The 16,110-nt window shown below is 44.9% G+C and overlaps 3 protein-coding genes across 3 annotated transcripts; 2 read left to right on the top strand and 1 right to left on the bottom strand.

Annotated features, from left to right (window-relative positions):
* The first annotated feature begins 576 nt into the window (after nucleotides 1–576).
* On the top strand, nucleotides 577–1,043 carry LOC112882980. Its single transcript, XM_025948180.1, has one exon. It carries the CDS (start codon nucleotides 661–663, stop codon nucleotides 892–894), a length of 234 nt encoding a protein of 77 aa, XP_025803965.1. The 5' UTR covers nucleotides 577–660; the 3' UTR covers nucleotides 895–1,043.
* Nucleotides 1,044–1,913: 870 nt separating this feature from the next.
* Nucleotides 1,914–3,417, bottom strand: LOC112880847 (heavy metal-associated isoprenylated plant protein 7-like). The gene is made up of 4 exons (XM_025945588.1): nucleotides 3,237–3,417; nucleotides 2,917–3,158; nucleotides 2,724–2,805; nucleotides 1,914–2,634 (listed from the first exon to the last, which is right to left on the bottom strand). Exons 1-4 carry the CDS (start codon nucleotides 3,415–3,417, stop codon nucleotides 1,925–1,927), a joined length of 1,215 nt encoding a protein of 404 aa, XP_025801373.1. The 3' UTR covers nucleotides 1,914–1,924.
* Nucleotides 3,418–13,001: 9,584 nt separating this feature from the next.
* Nucleotides 13,002–14,952, top strand: LOC112882401 (palmitoyl-acyl carrier protein thioesterase, chloroplastic-like). The gene is made up of 6 exons (XM_025947456.1): nucleotides 13,002–13,461; nucleotides 13,578–13,711; nucleotides 13,808–13,921; nucleotides 14,024–14,204; nucleotides 14,310–14,378; nucleotides 14,476–14,952. Exons 1-6 carry the CDS (start codon nucleotides 13,084–13,086, stop codon nucleotides 14,728–14,730), a joined length of 1,131 nt encoding a protein of 376 aa, XP_025803241.1. The 5' UTR covers nucleotides 13,002–13,083; the 3' UTR covers nucleotides 14,731–14,952.
* The last annotated feature ends 1,158 nt before the right edge of the window (nucleotides 14,953–16,110 follow it).

Consider the following 16,110-nt stretch of genomic DNA (forward strand, 5'->3'; position numbering starts at 1 on the left):
TAGATCCATGCTGATGTAAAGTACCTGCATTGTCTAGATTTAAAAGCTGTATAGTGTATACCGTGTTTTCTAACAGTTTAGGTGGCATATGAGTTTGGTTTTGGGGATCTTCCTATTGGAAATAATGGCTGTTCACGATCACGTGTTTATGGATTTATTATATTACAGCAACAATGCTACATGCCTTTGGCCACCATGATCATGCATGTTTTTGCCAACTTTGATGATGCAGGGGTATCGAAATGCAAATGTATAGTGAATAACTGAATATGTATATAGAATGTTAAGTTTGTTTTGCGCAGATTGAATTACCACCAGAGATGGATGCTCTTTTTATTTGTGTAGTGTTGCTGATTGTCTTCGCCCGCGGAAAGGAACCTGTATGTTTGCAAACCTACAGAACGCCTTGCTACGAGATCTCTTCCTTGCTACCGGCGGCCTCGAGAACCAGAAAGCTAAAGCGGCTGGCAAACTGGCGACCTGTCAAAGCTGAGCTAGTCATGACTCGCCTTTCTCTTTCTGCTGCCGCATTTCGGTTGCTTGCTTCCCAAGGATGGCATTTCTTGGCCGCTTATTGCCTCTCCCGGAACGACGACGATGTCGTCGTGAATCTCATCCAGAATACCTTGGACACAGCAACCTTGTGTGTGTGAGAGAGAGATGGTGACGACGGACTGGGGGCCGATCATCGTGGCGGTGGTGCTGTTCATCCTGCTGTCGCCGGGATTCCTGTTCCAGCTGCCGGCGAGGTTCAGGGTGGTGGAGTTCGGGAACATGGGCACCAGCGCCCTCTCCATCCTCGTCCACACCATCCTCTACTTCTGCATCCTCACCATCGTCATCGTGGCCATCGGCGTCCATGTCTACTCCACCAAACCCGACCCCGTAGAGTAAATTAAATTTAGCTGCTTCCATGTATGTGTTTAATTTTTCCAGTGGTGGTTTAACGGCGTTGGTGTTTTTGCCCCTCTATATGTATCTTTTTGTAGTATAAGGTAACATACATATATACAGTGTTTTTTCATGCTGTACTAGATCAACGATGGACAGAATTACAGAAATAAGATGATAAAGAGCCTCTGTGCACATCTTTTTGTTTACTTGTATAGCTCCTTCTGGCTGATTTGTTTGTTTCTTCTTCTTCTTCTTTCTCAGAATTGAACACAGTATGGGATTTATTTTTTTTGGATAACGGAAAGCGCTGCGAACGTATTTTGCCATCGGTGGTTTCTGTTTTATATCAATGTACGATGCATAATTTGAGATGATGAGTTCATATGTCAGTATTAAGGAGACATTTTTTGTATCCGAAACGGTGGTTGCACATTGTGTTCTTACATTGAAGAGAAGTATTGCAGGCTCTGCTGGCTGTCCAATAATGCTGCCAATTTCTTGAATGAATGATGAGTTTCTTCGAGCGCGCAGTCTTCACAACTTCACCGTAGAGCTTAACCTCATTAACTTGCCTTAATCTGCAATGTCTTAGCATAATCCTCTGATGAAACTCAAATGCTCACACGTCTCCGCCTTATCCTTGTTTGCATTAGGAATCTTATATATAAACTTGTGAGGATAATAAACTAGGGCCCTAGCTTCAAGCAGGTATATGAATTCCTCACATATATCTGCGTATGTGCATGTGTACTGGCCTTGTCCACTTATACTTTACTACACTTCTTTCCAACATGGCCATCAAACTAGTACAAGCATGGGTGTGGGACTGTGGGTGAGTGGAACAAATTTCTGGGGAGACTTTGGTTTGTAGTTAAGTTCTTTTCTGAACTTAATTAGCTAAGAAATTTTAGTAGCATGAACGCAGGCAATCCATTTATTATACACAGTTTCTATATACTGATTAATTATTTGGTCAAATATACACAAGCCCGAGCCTTTTTTTTCTTTTGCCCCTTTATTTACCCCATGATCACACGATGGCGCACGCGTTTGGGTTCTCCTCGGTGAACGCCTCCGGCGGATAGCGTGGGCACCCGTACACGTCAGGCCCGCCGGCGTACGCGTACGGCGGCGGGTAGTACGGCTGCGGATACTGGAAGTGGTACGACGGGTGCGCGTAGGGATAGTAGGACGGGTAGGAGTAGGAGTAGCAGTATGGGGCGGCGACGGCGTTGTCGAGGGCCACCTCCGGCGCCACCGTGACGACGCCGGCCGGGAGCGGCACGGTGAACAGGCGGTCGTCCTTCTTGTGGTTCTCCAGCACAACCCCGTCGCCGGCGGCGTCGTCGTCCTTCGCCGCTCCGCCGTGGGCCTCTTCCTGCTCCTCGGCGGCGCCGTCGCGGCCGCTTTGTTTCTCTGCTTTGGGGTTCTTGTCGTCCTCTCCTCCTCCTCCTCCCTTCTTCTCCTCCTGTGGCTCCTCCTCCTTGTTCCCGTTCTCTTGTCCATCCTTCTTCTCTCCATTGTTGTCAGACGGGCCATCTTTCTTGGTCTGGGCATCGACCGGCGGTGCGTCCTTGGGTGGCGACTTGGGTGCTGGCGGCGGCTCCAGCGGCTCCGCCCTGAAGATGGCGGCTTTCCTCCCCGTGCGGTTGTGGATGAAGCCGACCAGCGTCGCCGGCTCCACCACCCCCTTCACCATCATCTGCGAGGATTTCAGGTGCGGCACGGCGTCCTCAACGCCTGATCAGCCAATCAAATGAAACAATAAGCAACTGTCCTGATCTCATATTAGCATTTTATTTCTTGAAATAATAAATCTCGATCGACACCTTTGATTCGAAGTATCCTCCGCTTGATCTCCTCGCAGCAGGCGTCGCAGTGCAAGTTGATCCTCAGTACAACCACCATTTTCTGGGCATGAAACCAAAATTATTTATTTTTTCTGAAGGAAACGAACAAAATTATTGAAAGGTTACATGATTTATTAAACCACAGTTATCTTGAACGATATGAGTAGTATACCATGTCAATTTCCGGTAGCTCGTTGGTCACGTCCTTGTTCCCACCATCGTCTTTCTTGGTTTTTTCACCCTTCGCCGCCGCCGCCGGCGGCGGCAGCTTCTCCGGCGCCGGGCTCACCAGCACGGCCTTCCCCCCGGTCCTCCTCTCCACGACCTTCACAGCCCCCGCCGCGTTCTCCGCCGCCTTTGGCCCTCGCAGGACCACCCTGTCGGTCATGCTATCCACGATCACCTCTCCAACCCCTGAGATCCACCTCGGTAAGAAATGGAAACAGGGAATAGGACGCAGTAAAAAAAAAACTTAGTCGCTGCCCGTTTTACCGTCGAGGCGCTGCAGGGAGCGACGCAGCTTCCGGGCGCAGCCGACGCAGTGCACCGGCGCGCTGATCACCACCTCCTCCCCGGCCGCCGCCGCCGCAGGCACGTCGCCGCCGCCCTTCCCGGCAGCCTTGGGAGCGCCGCCATCACCGCCACCCTCCGGCTTCGTCCCCTGCGCATCCATTCGTTCCGTCGCGGCACGAGGAATCAATTATCAAAACAGTGGAATGTTACAAGAAATTCAGAAGAATCACTCGCATCAACGAAGAGAAAAAAACATGGATGTTGCCATGCTCAAGCAAAGCATCACATGCATCGGGAAAGAAACAGAGATGATACGAGCACCCAACATCTATATATATATATATATATATATATATATATATATATATATCGTCATCGTACCTTAGCCATCGGCCGGCGTTGTAGTACGTGCCTAACAGTACTCCCTCTGGACGGTAGAGGCTCTGGAGATGATACATATATATATGTATATATAGGCGACCGTGGGCGTCGCGGGTGGTCCACCACCGTGAGTTTGTAGGAGTCGCCGTGGAGGGCGCCGGCCGCGCCACGTCCGGGGCGCCGCGCATGCCTGCGAGCTTGGGCTGCGCGGCGGCCGGGGGTGGTTGCCTGCCTGGGCCTTGCTCCGCTGGAAACCAACGCAGGCCTGCCTGCGTAGGCGCTTCGGCTGCACCCGCGCGCGGCGTGTCCGCGCGCCGGCTTGCCAGAGAGACGCTGACGAAGGGGGCTACCGGCTACCGCTGGACGTTCGCTAGCTCATCCGGGCGTATCCTCGTAATGGAGGGAAATACAGCGATGTCCCTTTTTCTTTGTTTTCTCTGTGATCTCTCTTCTATGTCAGTGCTACTGAACAAGTGACAAGTCTGGCAGAGGCTGGTCCTCCTGAGTAAGCTACTACACTGTCGTTTATAAGCAGCATGCACTAATACTTAGGCACAAATTAAACGGTTAAATGGGCAGCCAGTGCATGGTTTCCTTGCCCTCAAGGGGAGAATGTGCTCTGGCTCATTATCATCAGATAGCATGCATCAAGATTTGTGTGTTATAGTACAGAGGCAAGAACTTAATGCCGCTCTTCTGATATGCCTACAACAACAAATCTGTCGATGTTTTACCGTCACGCCCGCCGAGGGACACCCCGAGATGGTGAGTTTGTAGGTAGGGTGTCGGCGAGATCAGGAACTCGAAGGTGCAAGGAACATAAAGTTTAGACAGGTTCGGACCACCGACAGTGTAATACTCTACGTCCTTTGTGGTTTGTATTGTCTTAGGTGGTGATCGGGTGATATCCTGTTTGGAGAGGTCCCTGTTCACCCATAGTCCGGGGGGACATGGTTACATGGAAATTCTAATCGGATACGAGCTCAGGAGACCTACCCGAATACTTTTCGGGTAGTTTTCTACTCTCTCCAACTAGTTTCACTACTGTATGAGTAGTCCTACTATATTACGAGGTGTAGGGTATGAGCCATGTCCCACCCTTTATCCTTCCGAGTACTTCTGAACGCATCCGTGGGCCCGGATCTGACAAGCATCCGAGCTCTTCGTAGTTGAGTACTGCAACCTTCCGAGTACTTCTGAACGCGTCTTCGAGTCCTCCCAAACTCCTTCTTAAAGGTGGCTTCCAAGTACTTCTTTAGCTGCATCGAGACTGTGGGGTATTCATGCTCCGTCAAGTCTTCTTTTATATCGGGTGCAATTGAACTCATGCTCCATATGGAGTAGTACCCAGCCTTAGGTTGACTCGTTGAATCAGGCTGAGGGTCAATTTAGTCCTGAGTCTTATGTCCTTATCTTTCAAAAGATTTGAAAAATAAGTCGTTGATGACATGTGTCCCACAGCCTCCGAACCTTGAATCCAAATTCCCAAGGTTTGGAATAAAGGATCCAAAGAATCGTGGCATGCAATGACGGTAAAAATTTGATGGTTAAGATGGGCAAATTGGTTCAGAAATTCGAAAACCTCTTTTTTCGAGATGCATTCCAAAAAAATGGTTAAACAAGTAACTTCTCAAAAAGCGGCCTAAATTACCGCTCAAATCAACCTTGTTCGCCGAGAGCCGTGTCGTATTCAGCCCCCAAGCTTCAGAGCTAGATGAGTCGCACAAGATACACCTAGTAGTCGGTGGCGCCAGCCCCCGAGCCTAGGCATTAGTCAAGTTGCCACTGGATCTTGAACCGCCAATGAAGCCGTCTAGTCGGAATCGATTCCGACTAATTTTGTAGGCGAGACCAGTAGTCAAAGTAGCTGACGACGCGTAAAACTAGTTGGGAACTAGTAAACATAGTGTCACGGGAGCAAGACCCCTTCAGTAAACTGCACATAGTAATAGTCGTGAATCAGTAAATGGAGTAGTACTAGCAGTATGGAAGCGATGTCCTTACAGTAAACTGCATGCAGTACCAGTTGTGAACCAATAAACGGAGTAGTACTGTAAGTATAGGAGCGAGCCCATGCAGTAAACTCCATGTAGTACCAGTCGTGAACCAGTAGATGGAGTAATACTGGAAGTATGAGAGCGAGCCCATGCAGTAAACTCCACATAGTACCAGTCGTGAACCAGTAGATGGGGTAGTTGCCAGCGTGTCGCCAAGCATAATAGTTTCCGACTACTCGAAGTAGTCGCTAGTGTCTCGCCAAGCATAGTCATTTCCGACTAGTCTTGTAGACGAAATAAATAGTCATTGTAGTCGGGGACGTGTAGCCGAGCGTTATCGTGAAGTCGAAGTAGTCGTTGGCGATTGTTGATGAAGCCAACTAGTCGGAATTGAATCCGACTCGCCCAGCGGGATGGTCCAGATCAAGTCCCCTGCAAGGTAAACATAAAAATATGTTGTAACTGATATACATGATATTGCGTTGGGAGCAAATCCTGGTATTGTAAAATGCATGTAAAATTTTTCGCGTTTTGCTCTTGCTGGGTCGCATAATATTCTTGGGTAGGTAGCCTATTATGTTAGGCACCTGATCCCTGATAGCCGTAGACCATAGCGCGTTTCGCCCCCGGATGTAGTGGCTGTCTTGGGCCGACGCTTGATTGGAGAGGAAGTAGCCGGTATGGACTTGCAGTAGTGATCAGTGGTAGTCATCGTCACGGCAGCGCGAGCCGATCACGAGTAGGAGACAAGTTGGATCCAGACTCGTCCTTACGGTTTCCGATTAGATCGGAAAGTCAAATTTCGCCGAGATCATCGGCGAGGTCGTAGATGTCGCGGCAGGATGTTGGAGCAGATGCCCGTCGGCTCTCTGGTGTCGGCAAGGTGGCTGTTGAAACCACCATGAACGTTGGCGATGCAGAATCAGGAGCCGAAAGTGAACGCCGTGCCCTAATCGAGCACAACGCTGGTGAAATTGAACGATGCTATCGAGTTCTCCGGTGGATGCTCGATGAACACCCCTACCTAGCGCGCCAGCTGTCGGTGTTTTACCACCACGCCCAACGAGGGATACCCCCAAGGTGGTGAGTTTGTAGGTAGTCTATCACCAAGATCAGAAATTTGAAGGTGCAAGGAACATAAAGTTTAGACAGGTTCGGGCCTCCGAGAGCATAATACCCTACGTCCTGTGTGGTTTGTATTGCCTTAAATGGTGATCGGGTGATCTCATGTTTGGAGGGGACCCCTGCCCGCCCTTATATAGTATGGGGTAAGTCTGGGGGAACAGGGTTACATGGAAGTTTCAGTCGGATACGAGCCTAGGAACCCTACCTGGGTACTTTTCGGTTAGTTTCCTACTGTCTCCGACTAGTTTTACTATTGTATGATTAGTCCTACTATGCTACGAGTAGTTACAACTGGTGTAGTGTGTGGACCATATCTCACCTCTTATATTGTAAATGTAGGCCATGTGCGCAGTCCTGTGGGCCCGGATTTGACAAAATCTTAGGCCCTATTTGGTTCACAGGGGCTAAAATTTAGCCACATCAAACAAGAATCTTGCTATTTAGAAGTATTTAATAAAATCTATTTATAATACTTTTTCGAGACGAATTTAATGAGCCTAATTAATCCATAATTTGCTACAGTAACTATCCGCTAATCATGGATTAATATACCTCATTAGATTCGTCTCGCGAATTAGTCCGAAAATTTTACAATTCGTTTTGTAATTAGAGTTTATTTAATACTTCTAAATGATAAGATTCTTTTTGACGTGACAATGCTAAAGTTTAGCACTCTGGAACCAAACATCCCCTTAGCTTACTTTTTCAAGAAATTAGCAGTCAAATCTATCTTAGATCATTTCAGATCTTGTATTTGTTTGAGCTGTTTATAGATCCATCATGTCTAAATCCAATACGGACCTACCCCTGTCTCCACCTTTTAACTTTATTCCTACTGTCCTCCTGTCGCCTTTCATTGTTTCGGCCTCTCCAGACCTGTACGCCACAGCTAACGCTCCCCACATACATCAACCTGCCATTGCACCAAGTACCATCACTTGATAGCTTGGGCACCTCCACATCCCCTCCGTTCAACATCAACATCTTTATTTCTTAATTCAGGTGAGCTCAATTTCCTTCTCCTGTTATATGTTGTCTCCGACGATTCCTGCTTCACAATTTATTGTCACTTTTCCGGATCATCATCACTTTCTGTTGCCAACTAAGGTCCAGCTTGGATGTGATACAAATTATAAGAATGTGGATAGTAGCTATAGGATCATAAAAATCTGCATTCTAGATTATAAATAGCTGGCTTGTTTGGATCTCTGGATTACAAGGTAGTTCGAGGGTTTATTGTGTCTATACTCTCGAAATAGCAGGGTAGAGGGAGATGGTGGGATTATAATAATCTGGTAGTTGGATTTTATAATCTACACAAGAATCTGGATTGTTTGGATAGGATACAAATTATTTTAGCTATTTTGATCAAACATCCCCTAACCTGCCTTAGACAATTAGTTGCTGGTACATTTTCAAACCTCCTAAACAACACAAAGGTTAATGGCACCAACATGGTGCCACAGTTACCCTCCCACATGCTAGCCTCATGATCATGTATCTAAACTAAAGGAATAAGGCAAACTCCCAAACCAAACACTAAATCATCAAGCCTAACCAAAATTTCTTCTGAAACTTTGGGACCCTATAGATTTGCGTGATATGAGTCACCTTAGATCTAGCAAATGTTCATAAATAAGATCCTTTTACCATCATTTTGGTGAAAAGTACTACCCCTAGACACTAAATTTTGGCACCCAGTTAAAAGGACATTATACCGTAAGAGCATGATGCATAGAGCTTTAAAGACTAATAAGGGCTCAAGTACATATAAGATCTACACAAGTTTAAAGTAAATGTGTATTAAGGTTTTTCTACGTGTTTCTAATCTTTATTAGCATTCTCTCAGTGATGGTAGTAGTGTGCATCTTGGTACGAACTACTCCACACGTGTATAAAGTATAAACACCTGTGGCCACACTGCAAGCTTGGATAGAGGGTCTCGCAAGACAATAGCCCTGCTAGGTCATCATCAATCTCGATGCTAATTTTAGGCTACTATGAATTAATCTATTGCATTGTTTAATTTTGTATTTTTAAATGCATAATGCTTTTCTATATGTCTCTTCCCACATATGCTTTCATTGTAAATGATGCACTAAACACAATAATTATGTGTAAACACTTACAGGTGCATGTTCTATCATTTCATCTTATAGATACATTTTAATTTTTTCATGTAGGATATGGTGTTTTAGAACTCCCATGGATGAACCAAAGCGAAATGATACTACTAGGAGGAGATTTAGAGGAGTTATAGATGTCAGATTTAGTAGTTGTAAACTTATTTCAATTATTTGATTATCTTAATAACATCAAAAATTCATAGCAACAAAGTTTTAGTTCTCAATCTCATCAAAAGCTACAATTTTTGGTACAATATTCATCTTTATCAAATGTCATGTCAATTTTCCACGCTCTTCAAGTACCTTATTAAAAAAATAGAACTAGATTCATATTAAAAATATTTAGTTATTAGCAACTATTGGACAAGACCTTGGCCTAAAGAAACTAAAACCACCTTGTAAATTCAAATTAAGTGAGTATGATACATTTTGGGTGAAGACAAGATGCACGGAGTAGAGCAAACACAGAAAATGGAAGGGTCCAGTATAATCAACTCTAGTGTTGGTTATAATGCCATCATAGTCACCTTGAGGTAGGGACCTTGTTGAAATCCTAACTTTTACATTTCAACTTGGATTCAGTTTTGGGACTTATTTTGAATGTTCATTGGCACTTAAGGAACCTACTATGAAGGAGGAAATCAGTCATTAGCCATTGGATTTTATTGGAATCATATGTAAGGATTGAGAGGCCATCTACATACCTATATAAGGTGATCCAGCAAGTCTTGTCCACCATGGGCTCGCCCCTCATAGCTACAGAAGAGGTTCCATTGTGCCGCCACCATGAACGTACCACACCCTAGGACTTTGGCAACCCTTTCTTGCTAGCAAAATATGGTCCTTGTGAGATTATGGGTATGATTTCCTAGGGTATAGCATTAAATAGTGACAGTCTACTCTTCTGAATAAATAATCAATTAGGAATGGGCGCACATCTGTCACTTCATAAAAATCTCACCCCATGAACACCACCTTAAGAGTTGCTCTCTCCATGTTGATCATATGTATGTGCATGTGTGTAATCAGAAATAAAGATGACCGAGTACATTAGCAACAAATATTTAGCCCTATTTCATACCATGATTACCTTGCAAGCTTAAGAACAACACACTACTCATGCAACATGTAGATGACCAAAGAAAGATAAAAGTAAATGCAAGCCATTCTTCTTATCTATATGAGAAAAATCTAAAAATAGATATATTCTGGGATAGCTGGAAGACATATAATGTAAACACTCATTATAGTTATAATGAAGTTATAATGTCTAACATCTCATTATAATTTTATGGTCAATTAGAATTACTGCAAAAGATAGTTAGAAGACATGGCACCAAGTGCCACGACCTGACCGCAAAAACCGCATTGTAGTCATTGGCCAAGATACAAACGTTTAAACAATGTAAACACTCATGAGTAAGACAATAAAATGGCTCAAAGCATGTTCGCAAACACAAAAATACTGCTAAAAAAACACTTCCATATTATTCCAGATCAAGTAGAATTTTACCACATCATTTATTAGAGAGCTTCAAACGACCACTACTCAACCACCTATGAGCATTTTTGCTAAAGGAGTATTATCCGAATGGCATCTTAAGATGTCTCATATGAGGATGGAAATGGAGGGTTCTTATTGCATCTGCTTCCATGTCCAACACGTCTATGTTAGCAACAATCATTAATTTATACATTTAATTCTTAACAACAATCAAATCCACCAGCAGTAAAATTCTGCCACATCATCATTTTGCCGCCCTATCCATAGACAAGCATTATTGGTATGTTAGCTTGTCATCACGATTTTTCCATTAGCCTTGTTTTACTCTAATGAAACTCAAATATTAACAACAAGACTTAATCGTTAACTTGTCTAACCTTATGGGGGAAGAAAGTCCCTAGACCCTAGATAAACATACATTGAAAATCAGTATGCAATGCTAGACTAAAAAACCTTATAAATTAATTTTTGGTAGTGATATGGCCAACGTTTAATACCTATTTTTTCATCCCAATCAATTAGCTTTGTACATTTTACACACTCTAACAAATATAACTCAATGTAGTCCCACTATTCAATTGATCCGATTTATCCCAACAAGATTTTTCTCGTTTTTGTTTATGCTGATATAAGTTATGTTTTGGATATCAATTTTATGGGATGTACGTCACATTGCAACCTATGTTACAAAAATACTTAAATAATTTCATGCCACAACTTTTCTTGTATTTTCAAAACTCGAGGGTTAAATTAATATGAAAATGCTCCCAATTGATAAATATAATAATGAAAGATTCATGAAGATAACATCATAAAATTTGGAAACCCAGCAAAAACTCATAAAATGAGCAAATTGATCCAATATTTTGTAGGGAGTTAAAAAGGAAACCAAACAATTAGGGATTGTAAATGAAAATTTTCCCTTTAGATTCGGTATAGTGGTTCCGGAAATAGAATATCAGATGAACGAAGTGTTCTATTAGAACTAGCTTTTTAAAAACTATGTTATGCATATTATTGTCGGTTCCGCAAATGGCCAACAACTCGAAGTGTATATCACGCGTCGTGATTGGAGGTGGCCTAATACATAATAACTAAAGATTTATACTGATCCAAGCAATCATGCCCTACGTATAGTCGGGGGTAGTTGGTTGTATTGCTTGAACTCAGGTGCTCGTGAGGGTTTGAGAAGTTACAGGCTTGCGAGTGGATGATCCGATAGGTCGAGATCTATCGAGAGATAGGATGTCTGATCTGAATCCCTTTCCTAGGAGGATGACCCTCCCTTTTATAACCCAAGGGGGTCTCCATTACAGGGGAACCTAGGTAGATAGAAAGAGTAAGGTAGAAACAAAGAGTGTTCCTTGCTTCGCCGGTCGGGGTCGCCAGCTCTGTCAGTCGGGGCCACCAACTCTGTCAGTCAGGGCCTTCCGATGACCACCGTCCAAATCCTGCGTCGTGGAGTGGTCATCTTATCTTGTCCCTATGCATCATGCTTCATCGATCGGGGGGCGAGCGTGCGACGATAAGTACGGTACAGTAGTCACACTCCGTCCTCTGGCGCTACGCCCCGTCACTCTGTTGTGATGGAGGCGTGTCCGCCACATCATGATGACGTTGCGTCCCGCCCCTTTGCAAGTCCCTTTACAAGGATGGGCAGGTGAAATAATGTCCCCCTGCAGCAGCAGTAAAAGGGACTCTAACACCCGTGAGGGAAGTGGTTGGTCGTATATGGTAGTTGACTCTGGTGCATCCGTCCTTATCCTCAGCACCTGCCCCAGGGACGGTCAGTGTGCGTGGTCCAGCCGGCCCCGACCTCGTTAGTCGGGGAAAGTGACACGTGCATGGTGGAGTTTGGTTAGTGTCTTAGGTCAGAACCATAGTGTGGACCTAGGCTTTGGTCGTCCCCTCAATCGGGGACGCAAGCCGAGGCTCCAGCCGACCAGTCGTGACTGGTCAGGACCGTGGGCCTGAACGGTCTGGAAAAAGTCACGGCCTAGGAGGGCGCCTGTTTGTTCCACACGTGGTTTTAGGCCATCTAGAGTTCCAGCAGGAAGTGGGCCCACTCGGGACCCGGGTCCCCGGACCCGTCAATTATTTTTGTTGAAATAATTGTGACCCAAATATTGGTTGAAATGGCTGTTTTTAAATAAATATTCAAAGGAAAATTCGTTAGTAGCTTGAGTTACAAACTATATATACTCCCCTATGCAGCCTTCTGACCTCAAGTGCAGCGGTGCCCTGCTTACAGTTGTCATGTGCGTTTAACATGAAGTAGCTTGAGTTACATAGGAGGACTTTAGAGCACATCCGTATTAAAAAAAAAGGTTAATAAAATCAGTAGGGGGATACACGTAACATAGCCATTCCAGAAAATGTGTGGCCAGGTTTGGTGCATCTAACATGTAGAATAGTCACCTTAGGTGTAACATTTGGCAGGGCAGTTCAGCTATCTATCTGCCGCATTTTGTTTATCCAATTTTCCAAACTCCTCGTCAGGGCAACCGATCAACCACTATCATCTACACTGGGCTCGTGCCGCGAGCCACCATTACGCATAATAATAACATTAACCCTACTGCTAATCTCCCTCTGTTTCTTGCTTGCTCCAAAAATTGCTTCCGAGTTATTCCAACTCCAAGCGCATCGTTCCATATATAGCCTTTTATTGGCACAATGCAACCGCACCCGTAATGGCGACAATGCCGACACCGCAAACCGCAACGCGCGTCGCCTCCGGCGGCCGGCTCGTGTTCGGCAAGCCTGGGAAGGCCAAGGGAGGGAGACTGCTTGTGAGGAGCTGTGACAATGGCGGCCGCGGGGGTAATGGCAGACGGGTCACCGTGGAAGCTGTCAACGGCGCTGTCAAGCTGAACGGCGCCGCGGTGGTGGCCGACGTTCGGCAGGTACCCGCGCCGCCGCCACCGTCATCCGTGGACGGCGGCGGCGATGTCCGGCTCGGTAAGTTTGTGGAAGGGAGGCTCCTGTACAGGCAGCAGTTTGTGATCAGGTCCTACGAGATCGGGCCTGACCGGACTGCCACCATGGAGACCATCATGAACCTCCTGCAGGTGCACAAGTACACTCAGCCTGAATCCTTTCCATGCATCTCACAGTACATGTGATATATGAACTTTCGTCAGAAATGTTGCTGTCTGAAGATTGACCACCGAATCTGTATGTGCAGGAGACAGCTCTGAACCATGTGATGTGCTCTGGGCTTGCCGGAGACGGCTTCGGCGCGACGCGGCAGATGAGCCTCAGGAAGCTCATCTGGGTGGTCACAAGAATCAACATCCAGGTCGACAAGTACAGCAGATGGTAACCACTACAGAAACACCTGATCTTGGATTCTTGGTGATCGTCAGCCAGGCATGTTTACTGGGTCTCTCGTATGTTTCTCTTGCCTGAACACAGGGGAGACGTCGTCGAGATCGACACCTGGGTCGCGTCGTCAGGGAAGAACGGCATGCGCCGAGACTGGATCATCCGGGACCGCAGCACCAAGAACATGATCGCAAGAGCCACAAGGTAAGTGAATCTAGCAGTATATTACAGGCTACAATTAATTTGTGTGTAATAAGTTCTAGATGTAATGGAACAAGCGCTGATGGACTTGCAATTGTGCATCAGCAACTGGGTGATGATGAACCGAGAGACCCGGAGGCTGTCCAAGATCCCCGAGGAGGTCAGGCAGGAGGTGCTTCCCTTCTACCTCGACAGGAGCATCATCGCCGCCGACGCCGACGCCGGCGGCCGCAAGATCGAGAAGCTCACCGACTCGACGGCGGAGCACATAAGATCAGGACTAGCTGTAAGAATCAGAACATGCTTGTTCAGCTGTTCTAATGCCAGAATCTTCTCATTCCATTCGGCCTCGAGGGAACTGATTATATTTCTGAACTTTTTTCACTTTCAGCCCAGGTGGAGCGACATGGATGTCAACCAGCACGTGAACAACGTCAAGTACATCGGCTGGATCCTCGAGGTTGTTGGGTCGTACTGACATTCTGAAACAGCAGCTCACAACATCTCTGAATGACTGCTGAACACCTCTGAATTTTGATGTGCGTTGTGTTGTGCAGAGCGTGCCGCTGGACGTGCTGGAGGACTACCACCTGACGAGCATCACGCTCGACTACCGCCGGGAGTGCCGCCAGTCGCAGCTCCTCGAGTCGCTCACCAGCATGACGACGACCTCGTCGCCGGCGACCAGCCGGTGCAGCGCCGACCTACACAGCACGCATCTGATACGGCAGCAGGATGACGGAGCCGAGATCGTCAGGGCGCGTGCGGAGTGGCGTTGCAAGGAGCATCGAAGGGCGATGAAACAGCCCTGACATGCAGACATGCAGTTGTGTAGTGGTAAACTCTGTTTTGTATTTGCTTGCGTCCATTTTAAAATTTGTGTGTGTTCTTACTTCTTAGGTTCTTCATTCTTTTGCCCTTCTGGGATGTGAGATCTGCTGTGTGATTGAAAATTTTCAAACTCCATGAATAAGGCTACTTCACTTACCGAATATGTAAAGGAAGTTCGGTTGAATTTCATAATGCTATACTAAGAATTGTAGGAGCTATTACAATACCGTGCACTTTTAAGATTCAATTTCGCATGATTAGATTTATTGACATACTACTATACATTGTTGACTATATTTTATTAATATATCATATTGTTTAACTATGGGCATGTTTGGTTGCCGGCTGCAACTTGCCACGCCGCCCCACAATCAGTGGATTTACCGCCGCAATTGAGGTGAGAAAAGAAACTGAAAACAACGGTCATGTGGCGCGCAAAACCAAAGCAGGAACCAAGCAACGCCAGCTTTTCTGCAGGAACATCTAACTTGCCGCGTGGCGAAGTCGGGTGCCGAACCAAACAGTACCTGTATTTTAATTAACTTCCCCAAACTACATTGTACCGTAAAAGTACATTTTTAAAATCCAAGTATAATTTTGCAATAAGAAAGGAGTATAAATGGTTGTTATATTCCAGGTGTCTAAAATTTAACAATTTTTAGGCAACGGATTGGAACACTAATATCATTTTTTGAAACATTAAAGAATCACATCTGCATTATTAATGTTGAAATTGCAGTATTATATCTTATGTTTCGTTCATCTGCAACATTAAAGAACAAATTTAATTTGCAACATTAGAAAACAACTCTGCAACATTGAATATATCCCCTGACTTTGTTAATATATATATACTTCTAAATAAAACAAGGCAACAAAAAAGTGTGTTTTGTGATATTGATTTTAAAACATATTCACGAATCTAGTTTTGATATAATATCACAATCGTACTGTAGTTTAAAAAAATAAAATTATTGCTCTTTTTATTGTAAAAAAGTAAACATATAATTGGTCCAACTGCAAATGTATTACAAAGAAATCCTATAGTGGCTGGGTTTTGTAGTTTTAATCCTTCTTCTTTTTATTTTCTTTCTTTTTTTATTTTTTCTATATGTTTTCTTCTATTTTCAGTTTTTCTTTTCTTTTATTTTAATTTGGTATAATAATTTCGTCACCATTTACACATATTTTCTCTTTCCATCTTTTCTTTCTATTATTTCATTTTAGTTTTATATTATTATTCTTTTTTTATTTTTTTTGAAACGAGCCGTCCTCGTAACTCGTAAGAGAGAAGTTTTAGTCAAACCCTCATCGTTCTTCTTAAAGCCCGTTTGGATCCCGCCCGATTATAAGAATCCAAA

This window comes from Panicum hallii, chromosome 2 (assembly GCF_002211085.1).
Source record: "Panicum hallii strain FIL2 chromosome 2, PHallii_v3.1, whole genome shotgun sequence".
Classification (NCBI taxonomy): Eukaryota; Viridiplantae; Streptophyta; class Magnoliopsida; order Poales; family Poaceae; genus Panicum; species Panicum hallii.